General features: G+C 39.3%; 1 protein-coding gene across 1 annotated transcript in view; it reads left to right on the plus strand.

Annotated features, from left to right (window-relative positions):
* DNAH6 (dynein axonemal heavy chain 6) overlaps positions 1–16035 on the plus strand; it is a 447135-nt gene that overhangs the window by 64691 nt on the left and 366409 nt on the right. Inside the window, exons 10-11 of the mRNA XM_007948902.2 lie at positions 1713–1913; positions 2058–2178. Coding sequence (XP_007947093.1) covers positions 1713–1913; positions 2058–2178 — 322 coding nt within the window. The remainder of the gene's footprint in view (positions 1–1712; positions 1914–2057; positions 2179–16035) is intronic.

The following is a 16035-nucleotide window of genomic DNA, read 5'->3' on the forward strand; positions in this document are numbered from 1 at the left end:
TTGGGAGCTCTGGTAGCATAGTGGCTAAGGCATTTGACTGCTAACCAGAAGGCTGGTGGTTCAAACCCACCAGCCACTCCTCGAAAGGAAGATGGGTCAATCTACTTCCATAGTGATACTGCCTCAGAAACCCAAGGAGGGGTCGCTATGAGTCAGGTCCGACTCGACAGCACATAACAACAACAACATGTAACAGATTATCATAAGTTAAGTGGCTTAAAACAACTCCCACTTATTATCTCATACTTTCTCTGGATCAGGAGTTTGGGGAGAATTTAGCTTGATCCTCTACTTCAGGATCTGTCCAGGCTGCAATCTAAGTATCAGCTGGGGCTGAGATCTTGTCAGAAGCTTGAGTGAGGAAGGATCCATTTCCAAGCTCTCTTAGGTTATTAAAAGATTTCATCTTCATGCAGCTATAGGACTGAGATTCCCCCCTTTTTTTGTGAAATGTCTTCAAGGGGCAACTTGTACATTCTTGAGACCTCCCACAGTTTCTTGCCATGTGGCTCACTGCATAGGCAGTTCACAACATGGCCTTTTGCTTTTCAGTATCAGGTGAATAATCTCTCTCAGGAAAAATTCAATCTCCTTTTTCAGGACTTGCATGTGATTCAGTGAGATTTCCCTAAGATAATCTCCCTTTGGATTAACTAAAAATTAACTGATTTGGGAAGCATGACATCTGTTTTTCCACACAGACACTTACACTTACAGCAACTTAATGACTTACAGCCCCCAAACCTGCCAGCCCATGGAGTCTTTAACATGCAGCAACTTAGCAAAGATTGTTCTGCTGGAGCGTACACTTGGGAAGTGCCTGCTCATCTTTTAAGACTCATTTTAAGAAGTACCCTTTCTTTATCTCATTTTCTCCAATTAGATTTTGTCTTATTTTGTAAGTTATAAAAAAAATTCATGCTCACTGGAGAGAATTTGAAAAGCAAAGAAAAAGATCATTAAAACCACCCATAATCTCTTATGCCACTAAAAAAAAAAAATCTTCAATATTTTGATATTTTTCCTTCTGGTTTTGTTTTAGTACATACTGGTATAAAAACATAATATAACTTACCAAGAAATTATAAAAATGTGTTTTTAAATTAGGATCATATTATACTCCATTCTTATATCCTGCTCATTTATCACAAGCTTTTCACCGTGTCATTAAAGAATCTTCAGAGTCACTATTTTAAGTGTTGCATAATTTTTCATTGTGTAAATGTACCATGACTTATATAATCATACTCCTATTTTTGAACATTTAAGTTTTTCTCTAGTTATTATTATAAGTAATGCTGCAGTGCACATACATTTTTGTTTACAAGCCTAATTTTTTTTTTCCTCTCATGTTAGATTTCCAGACTGGAAATTACTACTCAAAGAATATAAATGTTTAATCCTGCAATTTGTGCTAATTCCATTAGGCATATTTTGGCTTCACTTCTCTTAAGATCTTATTTTATTTTCTTCATACTTCAAATATAGCTCTCCTCAAAATATGTTGTAATTTTATGTTTATCTGGCTTTATCGCATTTGGGAAATATATTTACTAAAAGCAGGGGCTATGTCTTCTGAGTATAATATACTCAAAGTCAATGCAGCATTTGGCCTGGTTGAATGAAATATTATTTGTTTCAGCATTTCAGAAAATTCATAAGTATAATCATGCATGTGTTTACATGTATATTTATGCTTTTCTCTCTAACAGGATGTGATTTCAGGTACAATTAATCAGTTTCAAAACACTGTGTTATCAGTTTCTAATCTCGTGCCTGATCCATATTTTGATGCTTTCACCAGTCCTTACATTAACAACAAACTTGAAGAAAAAACCTGTGGTTTTGGACCAAGTTTATCAGCAGTATTTGATGATGATAAGAATTTTCATACAATTATTTATCAAATAAAGGTATGTTTACTTGTTCTAAAACTGCTTTATAGTATTCTGATTCATATATCCAGCTTGGTCTCAGATAAGGCACTCATGATTTTTTGTTTGTCTATTTTTTTATGTTACTTGAATTCTGTTTGTTTGCTTATTTATAACATTTAGGAAGCCATTCAGGCAGCATTTGAATCTGCCCAATTATATGCAGCTACTTTTGAAAAGTTCCAGATATTCTTTAAAGAAAATGAAAGTCTTGATTTGCAAGCTCTTAAACTTGCAGAACCTGGTGAGTTTTCTATTTGTCATTACTAATTCATTTTGATAGTGATATTGAGGTTTATAGTCTACTAGGTTTCTGTTTGGTTGTATGTTATGACAGACAATGGCAGTCTGAAAGAGTTGGCTTGAAAGAAGATTTTATTCATTGCAGTGTAGTAAATTACGTAGCGTGGCTTTTCTAGCCGTAAGTCTTTGTAAATTTCATGGTGGAATTTACTATGAGCAACTGAGTAGCTGCTGATTGGTAAAGTTATCCACCTGGGGTATTTCTGTTGAGACTGGCATGAAGCAATCTTCTAGGAAGTTCTCTGTCTCAGGTGTATAGAATTCTGATGTTGGGATTGGTTAGTTTGTCCTATCTGCCAGGCTCAAAAAGAGCACTTGTAGAAGCAGAAGGAGTTTCTCTGACTGCTGGTTGAGAAAGACATGCTCCTGGGAGAAACACACTCCTAAGAGATACACACTTGCTGAGAAGAGAGATGTGAGAGATACACACTGCTGAGAGAGAGATGTGAGAGATATGTACTTGGTGAGAGAGACACAAGAGACTCATACTTGCTGAGAGAGAGATGCGAGAGACACATGCTGCTGAGAGAGTCTGCCAGCTGCTAAGTGAGACGGCCAGCTGTCAGGAACTGAGTGCATTTCTGAACTTGAATTGTAGCCTGTTGCTTCCCTAATAAACCCCATAATCTGTGAGTTCTGTATGGCCACTGCAGTGAATTATCGACCCCAGCAGAGAAGTGGTGGGTGCTGTGGGAAGAACGGTTGGTGCCAGGGTTGGTGAAACGGCTGGAGAGAGGCAGCATGTCTGGCCTCACAGGAATAGGCCTTGGGCTGCTGATTGTGATTCTGTCTTTCTCTTGTGTGGTTAGAGGAGGTCAGAAGATGTAGTCTCCTTGCCCTTTTGGCATTCATTTTTAGATTATTTTCAGTAGATTTATTTTTTTCTTTAGCTTGACTTATAATTCTTTTATTTCAGGACATTATGAGAAGCAATTCATTTCTAATGGTGCATTTTTTGGTATGAAAATAACATAGAGTACTAAAACTGTATGTCCTGTATATCAGGAGAAATTAAAAGGAATTCATACCTCTACACATTCCATTAAATAAAATTTAGATAAGTGTTTTTCTCTCTCAGGGACATGATTTTATTGTACTTACGATCTTCAAAAAAAGAAACTAATTAACAATGTTGTTGTTGTTGTTATGTGCCATTGAGTTGAATACAACTCATAGCAACCTCTCCTTGAGCTTCTGAGGCAGTATCTCTACAGAAGTAGATTACCCAATCTTCCTTCTGAAGAGCGGTTGGTGGGTTTGAACCACCAACCTTCTAGTTAGCAACAATAATCAATTGAAATTTCCAGCCAGGAAGATCTCAGATAATTAGCAAACATTAGGTACATATCATTTGTTATGACTGGGAGCTCTGGTAGCATAGTGGCTAAAGGCACTTGACTGCTAACCAGAAGCCTGGCGGTTCAAACCCACCAGCCACTCCTTGGAAGGAAGATGGGGCAATCTACTTCCGTAGTGATACTGCTTTGGAAACCCAAGGAGGGGGTCACTATGAGTTGGGTCCGACGACGGCACACAACAACAACACTTTAAAGTGTGGAGTATGTCATGTATACTTTTGTATTTTATAAACTAGCCTTATTACTTTATTTTCTTATACACAAAAATAATTACCTAAGTACTTTGCCTCATAAGCCAGCACAAATTTTCCTTCTATAAATTTTTATGTTTTTTTCTACAACCTTTTCTTTTTATTATGCTGATGTATTCTAAAGTAAATTAGACAGTCTATCCCTAACTTAAATATTGCAACCTACATGTGTAAAATACACACTCTTACAAAAACTAAAGAACTAACCATCACTCTTCTGTCAGTTTGTCATACAGTAATTGTTTATGTATTGCGATTATGCTGCAACCTATGCCACCAGTATTTCAAATACCAACAGGATTTCCTATAGTGGACAGGTTTCAGTAGAACTTCCAGACTAAGACAGACTAGGAATGATAGCTGGGCTATCTACTTCTGAGAAAATAAGCCAGTGAAAAGCTTATGTATGGTAGTAGAACATTATCTGACACAGTACCAGAACATGAGCCCTTCTGATTAGAAGGCACTCAAAATACAACTGCAGAAGAGCTGCCTCCACAAAGTAGAGTCAACCTTAATTATGTGGATGAAATAAAGCCTTCAGGACCTCCATTTGCTGATGGGGCATGACTTAAAATGGGAAGAAACAGCTGTAAACATCCATTAATACTCAGAAGTTGGAATGCACAAAGTATGAATCTAGGAAAATTGGATGTTGTAAAAAATGAAATGGAACTTACAGAGATTGATATCATAGGCATTAGTGAGCTGAAGTGGACTGGTATTGGCCATTTTGAATAGGACAGGCATATGGTCTACTATGCCAGGATCAATAAATTGAAGAGGAATAATGATGAATGCATTATCAAAAAGAACATTTCAAGCTCTGTCCTCAAGTACAACACTGTCAGTGATAGGATAATATTCCCATGCCTATAAGGAAGACAAGAAGATCTGGTTTCACAGTGATTAAGTGCTAGCTGCTAATGAAAAGTCATCAGTTGGAACCCACCAGCCACTCCACAGGAGAAAGATAAGTCAGTCTGCTTCTGTAAAGATTTATAGCCTTGAGTAAAATAAGTCAGTTGCAGAAGGACAAATATTGTATGAGCCTATTATTATAAAAAACCAAGGAAAAGTTTACTTAGGGAAGGAAATTCCCTCCCTTTGGGAGGGAAGGGAAGGGAAAATTTCAGACTAGTTGGGGGTCCCATGTTGATTTGGGTCAGGGGAGGAATGGTATGGAAAAAGTCTGTGACCAACATGATAACATTGGGGAAAGGACACTGAAACATGCACATACAATATAGACAGTAGAGGCAAATACTAGTATATGTGTGTTATGGTTAAGTTTGTGTGTCAACTTGGCTGGGCCTGGTTGAGTGGCTGGGCAGCTAGTGGTAGTTATTCCCCGTGGTGAGAGTGGTAATTAACTCCATGGTGGAATCTATTGGAGCAGCTGAATAGCTGTTTGGGTATGTGGTCTGCTTTGGGAATGGTCTCTAGCTTATGGCACACTTGGACCCTGCATGTATCCAAGTTGTTGCTCAACAGCCTGCCATAGCCTGCTGACTTTGGGACTTTCAATGGACTTGGATCAATGGCCTGCCATGTTCTTTGGTAACACTGGGACTGTCCCATTTTATTTGTTGATCTTGGGCTTGTCAGCCTCAGCAGCCAATAGCTGCCTGAGTAAAGAGATGTCTCTAGCTTCAGTGGCCTGGGAGCAAGAGACAGAGCTGAAGCCCAAGGTTGAGGGGCTTTCACACAGCCCCTAGAGCCTGGCATTTTGAACTCGGACTTAAAGCCTCCAAACTGTAGGAGAATAAACTCCTGTTTGTTCAGCCATCCCATTTGTGGTATATTCCTGTCAGAGTGGCACTAGGTAACCAGAACAGAATATGGTACTGAGAGAGTGGGGTGCTGCTCTGACAGATACTTGAAATGTGGAAACAGGAGTGGAGTGCATCCTTTACCCAAGACACCAGCAGAGAGACCCCGGCATGTGGCGTGAGACATGGCAGCAGCACAACCAAGAAACTGGCAGAGAAATACTGGCAGAGAGACCAGCCTGAGAGACGGCAGTAGCAGAGCCCAGAGACCGGCATTAAACAGCAACTGGCTTACCAGCCCATGGAGGAGAAAGCCAGGTGCCATTGGGTAGGCGGCTTCCTGGCAGAATGGGTTGCCTTCAGGCATTAATTGGTAGAAGAGACCAGCATGAGATGGAGTAGCAGGTTGGCCAACCCACAGAGCAAGAAAGCTAAGTGTCCTTTGGGCAGGAAGATTTCCGATGGAGTGGATTATTGCCCTCGGGCATTAACTAGCAGAAACAGAGAGACCAAAGAAACAGGAAGCAAGAGCTGCCTCAGTCTCAAGCGTAGGACCATGGCCTTTGAGAGTGGAACCACCATAGCCCCCCAGGTTTCAAAGAGCCAGACCTTCACCAACTTGGTTCTGGAGTGTGGGGCTGCTCATTCATGTGAGCCAGTGGGATGGAGTCATAGCTGCTGCCCAAGAGTGAGGGGCCAGGGCTAACATGCCCAAGAAGGAGAGGAACGGGCCCCCTTTCTAGGCCAAGGGGGTGCAGTCACTATTCAGGAACTAGGGGACTGGAGGTACCCAGTGGAGGAGACCTGTGCAGATACCACCCATTGAAGATCTGTACAGGTTCCAAGTTGACAAGAGGTGGAATTGTGGTGGTTATATTTGTGTGTCAACTTGGCTGGGCCTGGTTGAGTGACTGGGCAGCTGAATGTAGTTATTCTCCATGGTGAGATTGGTAATTAACTCCATGGTGGAATCTATTGGAGTAGCTGAGTAGCTGTTTTGGGTATGTGGTCTGCTTCCCATATATAAGAAACAGCTTTGGGAATGGTCTCTAGCTTATGGCACACTTGGACCCTGCATGTAGCCAAGTTATTGTTCAGCAGCCTGCCATGTCCTGCTGATCTTGGGACTTTCAATGGGCTTGAATCAATGGCCTGCCATGTTATTTGGTATCACTGGGACTGTGCCATTTTATTTGTCAACCTTAGGCTTGTCAGCCTCAGCAGTCAGTAGCTGCCTGAGTGAAGTGATGTCTCTAGCTTGACATTTGATCCAAGAACTTGGGACTTGCCGGCTTCTATAAGTGTGTGATCCATTTCCCTAAGATAAATTTCTGTTTCTCTATATGTATATATAAGCTTTACTGGTTTTGCTTCTCTAGAGAATCCAGCCTAACACATCTGGTATTGGGAGTGGTTCTAGAGAGACAAAATCACAAGGATGGGCTTCCTAAATTGGTTCTCAGTGATTCTGTTTTGGTTCTCCAATTTGATTAATCATAAAGGCACTGGTGACCCTGCCTCTGTTAATGTGCAATACTGCATTACCACTAACACCAAATACCGGGCTGTGAATAAATGCATAGACAGGTGGAGGTAGGCAAACAGGAATATACCCTAGACCAAGGATGGCTAAAGATAATCTTACATATGCACTTATGCTACAAAATTAGCCACATACATTACAGAAGCAACAGAAGGAAGTATTGGAGTAACTTCTCAGAGACAACCAAACACCTTGAGAGGAGAATCTCTGGGCCTGCTGACTCAGAACTGTAGTCTCTGGGGACATCATGCTCAATTAGCACAACATAGCACATAAAAATCTTCTTCTGCAACCTACTTTGGTGAGTAACAACTGGGGTCTTAAAAGCTTTTGAGCAGCCATCTAAGATGCAGCTATTGGTCTTCTCTTATCTGAATCAAAGAAGAGTGAAGAAAATCAAAGACATCTGGAAACAATTAGTCCAAGGATAAAATGGACCATGAGGACCTCAGCCTTCATGACCCTGAGACCAGAAGAACTAGATAGTGCCCAGCTACCAATGCCAACCACTCGAAAAGGGATCAAAACTGGAGATCCTAGATAGAGTGGGTGGAAAAATGTGGAACAAAATTAAAAAACACAAAAATTACCAGAATTACTGGTTGGATAGAGTCTGGTGGAACCCCTAAGACTATGGCCCTGGGTTACCCTTCGGGCCTAGAATTGGACTCACTCCCATAGATTGGCTCTCAGGTCAACAGAAGAAAGACCTACATGCAGGGCACCTACCCTGGGACGATGCACCCCTTACAGCAATCAGCCATGAGACACCACAGGGGTAGCATTCATATAGAGGGAAAGCTGGACAAACAGGAATGCATGGTTAAGAAGGTCCCAGGGAGCAGATAGTCACAGGGATGGGAGGGAAGGAGAATTTGTTATGGTTAGAGATGGTAATCGGGGTGTGAAATCAAATGTGCACAAACTGTTGAATGTAAAACAAATTGCTTTGTGAATTTGCACACAAAGCACAATAAAACTTTTAAAAGAAGAAGAAAATTTACAGCCTTGGAAACTCATGGGGGCAGTTCTACTCTGTATTTTAGGGTCTCTGAGTCAGATTCAACTCGATGGCAGTGAGTTTGGTTTGGTTTGTAAGGAAGACCAGTTAATGCAATTATTATTCAAATTTACACACCAACTACTAGTGCCAAAGATGAAGAAATTAAAAATTGTTACCAACTCCTACAGCCTGAAATTGATCAAAAATGCAATCAAGATGCATTGATAATTACTAGTGTTGGAATGTGAATATTGGGAACAAAGAAGAAAGATGAATAGCTAGAAAATACAGCCTTGGTGATGGAAATAATGCCAGAGATTGCATGATAGAATTTAACAAGACATGAGACTGATTCATTCTAAACACCTTTTTCAACAACATGAATGGTGACTATACACATAGACCTTGCCAGATGGAACATATAGGAATCAAATTGACTGCGTATGACAAAAGAGATGATGGCAAAGCTCAATATCATCACTCAGAACAAGGCTATGGGCCAATTGAAGAACAGTTCATCAATTGCTCAGATGCAAATTCAAATGGAGCAGAAGAAAGTTAAAGCAAGTCTACAAAAGCCAAAATACTACCTTGAGTATATCTCACCTGAACTTAGAGACCACCCAAAGAATGGATATGAATAACTGAACACTAATGACTGAAGACCAGATGAGTTATGGGATTACATCAAAGACATCATATATGAAAAAAAACAAAAGGTCATTAAAAAGACTGGAAAGAAAGAAAAGACCAAAATGAATGTCAGAAGAAACTCTGAAACTTGCTCTTGAAAGTAGAGTAGATAAAGTGAATGGAAGAAATGATGAAGTAAAAGAGCTTTATAGAAAATTCCAAAGGCAACTCAAGAAGTCAGAGTAAAGTATTATAATGAAATATGCAAAAACTTGGAGTTAGAAAACCAAAAGGGAAGAACATACTGAACATTTATCAAGTTGAAAGAACTAAAGAAAAAAAAATCAAGCCTCAAGGTGCAATATTGAAGGATTCTATGAGGAAAATATTGAATGATGCAGGAACCATCAAAAGAAGATAGAAGCAATACACAAAGTCACTGTACCAAAAAGAACTGGTCAATGTTCAACCATTTCAGGAGGAGCATTTGATCAGAAACCAATGGTATTGAAGGAAGAAGTCCAAGTTGCACTGAAGGAATTGGTTTTTTTTTAAAAAAAAACAAAACTCCAGGAACTGACAAAATACCCATTGAGATGTTTCAACAAATAGATGTGATGCTGGAAGCACTCACTATCTATGCCAACAAATTTGGAAGACAGCTACCTGGCCAACTGCTGATCCATATTTATTTCCATTCCAAAGAAAGGTGATCCGAAAGAACATGGAGATTATCAAACAGTATCATTACTATCACACATATGTAAAATATTTTTGAAAATAATTTAAAATGGTTACATTACTTATTGTAAGTACTTTTTGACATAGTACATAGACAGGGAACTGCCAGAAATGCAAGCTGGATTCAGAAGAGGACATGGAATGAGGGATATCATTGCTGATGGATCTTGGCTGAAAGCAAAGAATATCAGAAAGATGTTTACCTGTGTTTTATTGGCTATGTAAAGGAATTTGTGTGGATCATAACAAATTATGGATAACATTGCGAAGAATGGGAATTCCAGAACACTTAGGTGTGTTCATGAGGAACCTGAACATAGAACAAGAAGCAATCATTCAAACAGAACAAGGGGATACTGAATGCTTTTAAATCACGAAATCGCCGTATTTATTGAATCTTTATGTTGAGCAAATAATGCAAGAAGATGGACTGTATAAAGAATTATGAGGCATCAGGATTGGAGGAAGACGCATTAACAATCTGACATATGTAGATGGCACACTTTGCTTGCTGAAAGCAAAGAGAACTTGACATATTTACTGATGAGGATCAAAGACTAAAAACTTCAGTGTGGATTACACCTCAATGTAAAGAAAACAAAAATCCTCACAACTGGACCAATATGCTACATACTCAAAAGATTGAAGATTGTCAAGGATTTCGTTTTACTTGAATCCGCAATCAATATCCATGGAGCAATAGTCAAGAAATCAAAAGATGTATTGCATTGGGAAAATCTGCTGCAAAAGACTTCTTATAGTATTAAAAAGCAAAGATGTCACTGTAATGATGAAGGTGGTCCTTACCCAAGCCATGGCATTTTCAATGTCCTCATATGCATGTGAAAACTGAACAATGAATAAAGATCAAAGAAGAATCAATGCATTTGAACTATGAGGTTGGTGAATAATATTAACTATACCATGTACTGCCAGAAGTTTGATCATATCTGTCTTGGAAGAAGTGACCAGAATGTTTCTTAGAAGCCAGGATGGTGAGACTTTGTCTCTCATATTTGGTCATGTTATCAGGAGGGACCATTCCCTGGAGAAGGACAATATGCTTGTAAAGTAGAGCCTCCACAAAAAAAGAGGAAGACCTTCAACAAGATGGATTGACATAGAGGCTGCAACAATTGGCACACTCAGACTCTACTAGGAGCTCTTGTAGTGTAGTGCCTAAGCCAATTTGACTGCTAACCAGAAGGCTGGTGGTTCAAACCCACCAGCCGCTCCACGGAAGGAAGATTGGGTAATCTACTTCTTTAGTGATACTGCCTCAGAAACCCAAGGAGGGGTCACTATGAGTTGGATCCAAAAGGAGAGCCTCCACAAAAAAGAGAAAGACCTTTAACAAGATGGGTTGACATAGTGGCTGCAACAATGGGCGCACACACATAGCAACAACTATAAGGATGGCACAGGACCAGGCAGCATTTCATTCTATGAGCAGAGCATACTTGACACCACCTAAAAACAACAGCTAAGTTGGCCCAAATAGTATCCAGCCCAAGAACAGGCATTTTATCTGGTGGTTATGTACTTTCTTTTTCTAAAAATAATTTTTGAATTTTGAAATTCACATAACAAAATTAACCTTTAAAAATGTAATTCAGTGTTATTTAGTACATTCACAAAGTTGTTCAACCACCACTTCTATCTAATTTCAAAACGTTTTTATCACTACAAAGTAAAATCCCTTACCCATTATGAAGTTTTTACCCATTTCTCCCTCCTCCAGCCCCTGGCAACCACCAATCTGTGTTCTGTCTCTAGGGGTTTATTTATTCTGAATATTTTATGTAAATGGAATCATACAATATATGATCTTCTGTATCTGTTTTTTTTTTTTTTCACTTAGCATAATTTTTTGGAGATTTATCCACATGATAGCATATATCACTTTTTGATTCCATTTTGTGGCTGAATAATAATATATAATACAATTTGTGTATATATCATGGTTTGTTTATCCACTTATCCTTTGATGGACATTTGTGTTGTTCTTACTTTTTGGCTATGATGAATATGATGCTACACAAGGTCATAAGGTAATTCTCTGTTTAATTTTTTGCAGAGCTGCCAAACGTAGCAACTGAACCGTTTTACATTCCTACCAGCAATATATGAGGGGTCCCATTTCTCCACATCCTCACCCACACTTACTATATTTTATTTTTATAAATTGTAGTTGTTCTAGTGGATATGAGTGGTACCTCATTGTGATTTTAATTTGCATTTCCCTAGCAATTAATAATGTTGAGCATCTTTTCATGTGCTTTTTTGCCATTTGTACATCTTCTTTGGTGAAATGTCTATTCAAGATTTTGCTTATTTTTAAATTAAATTGTTTGTCTGTTTTTGACTTATAAGAGTTCATTATGTATTCTAGATACTAGACCCTTGTCCAATATTTGATTTGCAAATATTTTTTTCACTTTCTTGCTCATGTCCTTTGATGCACAAGTTTTTTAATTATGAGGAAGTCTAATTTATATTTTCTGTGGCTGCTCATGCTTTTGGTACCACATCTAAGAATCCATTACCAAAACCAAGTCATGAAGATTTACTCTTATTTCTTTCTAAGAGTTTTATGGTTTAGTTTATATATTTAGGTCATTGATCTATTTCAAGGTACCATTTTTGAATGGTGTAAATCCCCTTAAATTTTTAAAATCTGTAACAGTCCCCATGTTTCAAGACACTAACATCCTAGAGAGACAAATGTGGGGTCTTAATTTAGAAACAAAAGGAGATTGCAGAATTGATGCATTTGAATTATGTGTTGTCAAAGGATATTGAATATACTGCCAGAAGAACAAGGAAGTCTGTTTTGGAAAAGTACTGCCAGAATGCTCCTTAGAAACAAGAATGGCCAGATTTCATCTCTTGTACTTTGGTCATTATCAGAAGGGTCCAGTCCTTAGAGAAGGATATCATGCTTGGTATAGTAGAGAATCAGTGACAAAGTGGAAACCCTCAATGAGACGGATTTACACAGTGGCTGCAACAATGAGCTCACACATGACAATGATTGTGATGACAGTGCAGGACCGGACAGTGTTTTGTTCTGTTTACATAGGCTCACTATGAGTCAGTAACAACTTGATGATACCTAACAGCATTTCATTATTTGGCAATGCTGTCCTACTAAAACAAAGCACGTATGATCCCTTGTCTGCTATAATATGGCACTATGAGGCAGTAAGTTATGGAACTTGGCATTTCATCACATGAAATGGGCCTAATATAAATAAGCAGTTTTAATTACCTAGATAGTCTACTCATATCCTTGAGCCCAAGGCCTCTTGCTCTCACCACATTTGTGACATCAGATAACTCTTGATCCTTCACCAGGTTCCTATGTGCGTGAGGTCACCAAACTCCCAGGTCCCAGGTTACTCTTTATCTAGTCCTACCTTAACTTGTCAGTCCTGCCTCTGAAACCGATCTTGGAACCAGAGCCTCACAGATAATAACTATTTGTTGGCTGGCCTTTGGAATAACTGATCTGGACTCCTGAACTCTGTGTTGTTCCTCTTTGGAACTCCCTGGTAATTTGTAAACCTTTAAATCCAATTATTTGTCAGAGGTTGATAGAAGGTGGCTTTACTTCCTGGATATCATGTCTTACCTATTATCTAATACTTTCAAACTACTACAACACCTAGCACATATTGCAGATACTTAGTGAACTTTTTAGTTAAAGTTTTAGGCTGACTGTCCTTTGTTCATCCTCAGAGGATGATCAGGGGCCAGAGTCTGTGTTCCAGACATAATCAGCCACATTTCACCTCTGAATTTCTATAAATGTCAGTGTTTACTAGTAATTTCCATACTAAAAATGTTTACAAATAATTTCAGGCATCTTATCTAGTCCTTAGGACCTCTGTTGGCATAGTGCCTAAAGCATTTGACTGCTAACCAGAAGGCTGGCAGTTCAAACCCACTAGCCACTCCTTGGAAGGAAGGTTGGGCAATCTACTTCCATAGTGATACCACCTCAGAAAGCCAAGGAGGGGTCGCTATGAGTCAGATCCAACTCCATGGCAGTGAGTGAGTTGTGTTATCTAGTCCTTACAAATATATGAGGTGTGTCTTAGCATTCTCATGTTACAAATAAGGCAGCAGAGATATATAGAGATAAACCAACTTTGACATTATGTATCAAGTAAGTGGTTTAAAAAAGGGTTTCTCTGACTTGAAAGCCTATATGATTAATGGTTGTGCATACTGCCTCTCCTTCCTCAAAAAGAGACTGAAAATGAATTGCATGTTTTTTTCTAGTAAGTCTTACTCTTATTTTTCTTTGACACATGATCATAGCCATGTTATTGAAGCTCTATTGATCTCAAATTTTTATATATAAAATGAGAGTATTAAACCAAATCAGTGTTCCCAAAACTAGTCTTCCTTAGACCACCGTTTTGAAGGATAATTATATACCATGAAAAAAGATTCTACTTAAGTAAGTTTAGAAAATACTAGAATAAGCAACCTTATACATATTTCTTTACCAGAGGATTTCTCAGATCATTTGATATCCTTATTTTACCAGTTCTCAAAAACACATACATCAAAACTTCTGAAGTAGGTAGGACAAGAAATTGTTGTCCGCATTTTATATCATGAGGAAATGGAGTCTTGGAAGGATTGTATAACTTAGCCAAGGCCACATATGGGTTAACGGAAAGTCTTAAGTCCAGGTTTCTGTAGTATAGTGAATTACTTGGTGTGGCTCTTCTGGCCATAGTCTTTGTAACTCCCACCAGATGACTGGTGAGACTATGCAAATGTAGTCTACCAAGGGGATTGGATAGTTTGCTAATAATGTAAATAAGGTACCTGGCACCCTTGTAGGGGGTGGGACCATGGAAATAAGGTATATGGAAGCCTCACTTGGGAATTGGTCAGTTTTGCCATCCAGCTAGGTTTAAAATGAGCCAACCCTGAGGCAGAAAGGCAGGATCTCACTCTCCTCAAGAAAGAAGAGCCCAGGAGTGGAGTGTGTCCTTTGTTCCTGAGATCCCTGTCCTGAACCTCTTCAGTTCAGGAGCAGATAGCTGTGACACCAGAGATGGTGAGAAGGAGCAACAAAGAAATGGTGACAGCAGAAGCAGCAGAACCTAGAGACTTGGCATAAGACAGTGTCAGGCTTCCTGGCCCATGGAGCAAGGAAGCAGAGTGGCTCTGGGCAGGAGTCTTGCTGGCATGGTAGGGTGCCTCTCTGGGCACTTAACAGCAGAGCTAAAAGAGTTTTGTAATACTTGCCCAAGCAGGGCAGAGTTAAGGGGCCATAGGGTCTAGAGGCCAAGCTAAGGAGAGACCTGCCTTCAGGCATGGCTGAGGGCAAGCTATCCTGATTGAAGAACTGTATCCTGAACATTCCTGATCCTCAATTACAACCTATTACTTCCCTAATAAACCCCATAATCATGTGTATTGTCTGTGAATTTTATCTGGCCATTGCAACAGACTATTGAACCTAGCAGAGAAGTAGAAAGTGCCATGAGATGGAGGGTTGGCATCAGAATTGGTAAAAAGTTTGGAGAGTAGAGGCATGTCTAACTGCTACCTCATAGGAATGATCCTTGTGCTATTGATCTCGATCCTTCTCCCTCCTTGTGAAGTTAGAGGAGGTCAGCCACCTCCCCTACACCTTTTTACATCTTCTGGTGCCCTGTTTGGTGTGTTCTTTATACTGTGTGAAACTGCCTTTTATATTTAGGAGACTAGGTCTGGTAGCATAGTGCCTAAGGCACTTGACTGCTAACCAGAAGCCTGGTGGTTCAAACCCACCAGCCACTCCTCGGAAGGAATGTTGGGCAATCTACTTCTATAGTGATACTGCCTCAGAAACCCAAGGAGGGGTCGCTGAGTCGGGTCCGACTCGATGACACATTACAAAAACAACAGGTGATATGAATAGAGGCAAGAATCAATACCCTTTTCTTTTGGGGTGGAGGAAAGAGAGATATGAGAGGAAAGGGAAGAGATCAATCTGACTCAATTAGAAGAGGTCATAGGAAATAAAGTTAGCTGAATTATTAAAGGTACAGAGTATACAGAATTTTGAAAGATAAACAGAAGTTTAGAATTATTTATTTATTTTAGAAAGAGTTATTTTTGATCAAAAGTATGACACAAGTATATTCAAGTATAATTGGGCTTCCCCTGGTACCAGGTGGATTAGATAAGGAAGAAAATAGAGGCAGGAAGGTTATCAAAATACAACTGTAATGTTTGCCAGGTGCAAAATGACAAAAGCCTTACCCATGATGTTGGAAGAAGGAATGGCAGAGAAGTGTTGGGAAGAGGAATGGAGATCCCTTGAGCTCTGCTTGACCTCTTGTGTTTTGAGATTTGTGTGTGTGTGTTAATACCCTCAAAATACTTTCATTTCAGGTATCATGTGTGAGACTTCTTAGATAAAGCCTAATTTCGGACAAATCTAACTCTAAAATCTACTCCATTCCAGCTAGATTCTCTGATATAAT

The sequence above is a fragment of the Orycteropus afer genome, unplaced genomic scaffold (assembly GCF_000298275.1).
Source record: "Orycteropus afer afer isolate SDZICR_OR568_19922 unplaced genomic scaffold, OryAfe1.0 scaffold00231, whole genome shotgun sequence".
In the NCBI taxonomy this organism is placed as follows: domain Eukaryota; kingdom Metazoa; phylum Chordata; class Mammalia; order Tubulidentata; family Orycteropodidae; genus Orycteropus; species Orycteropus afer.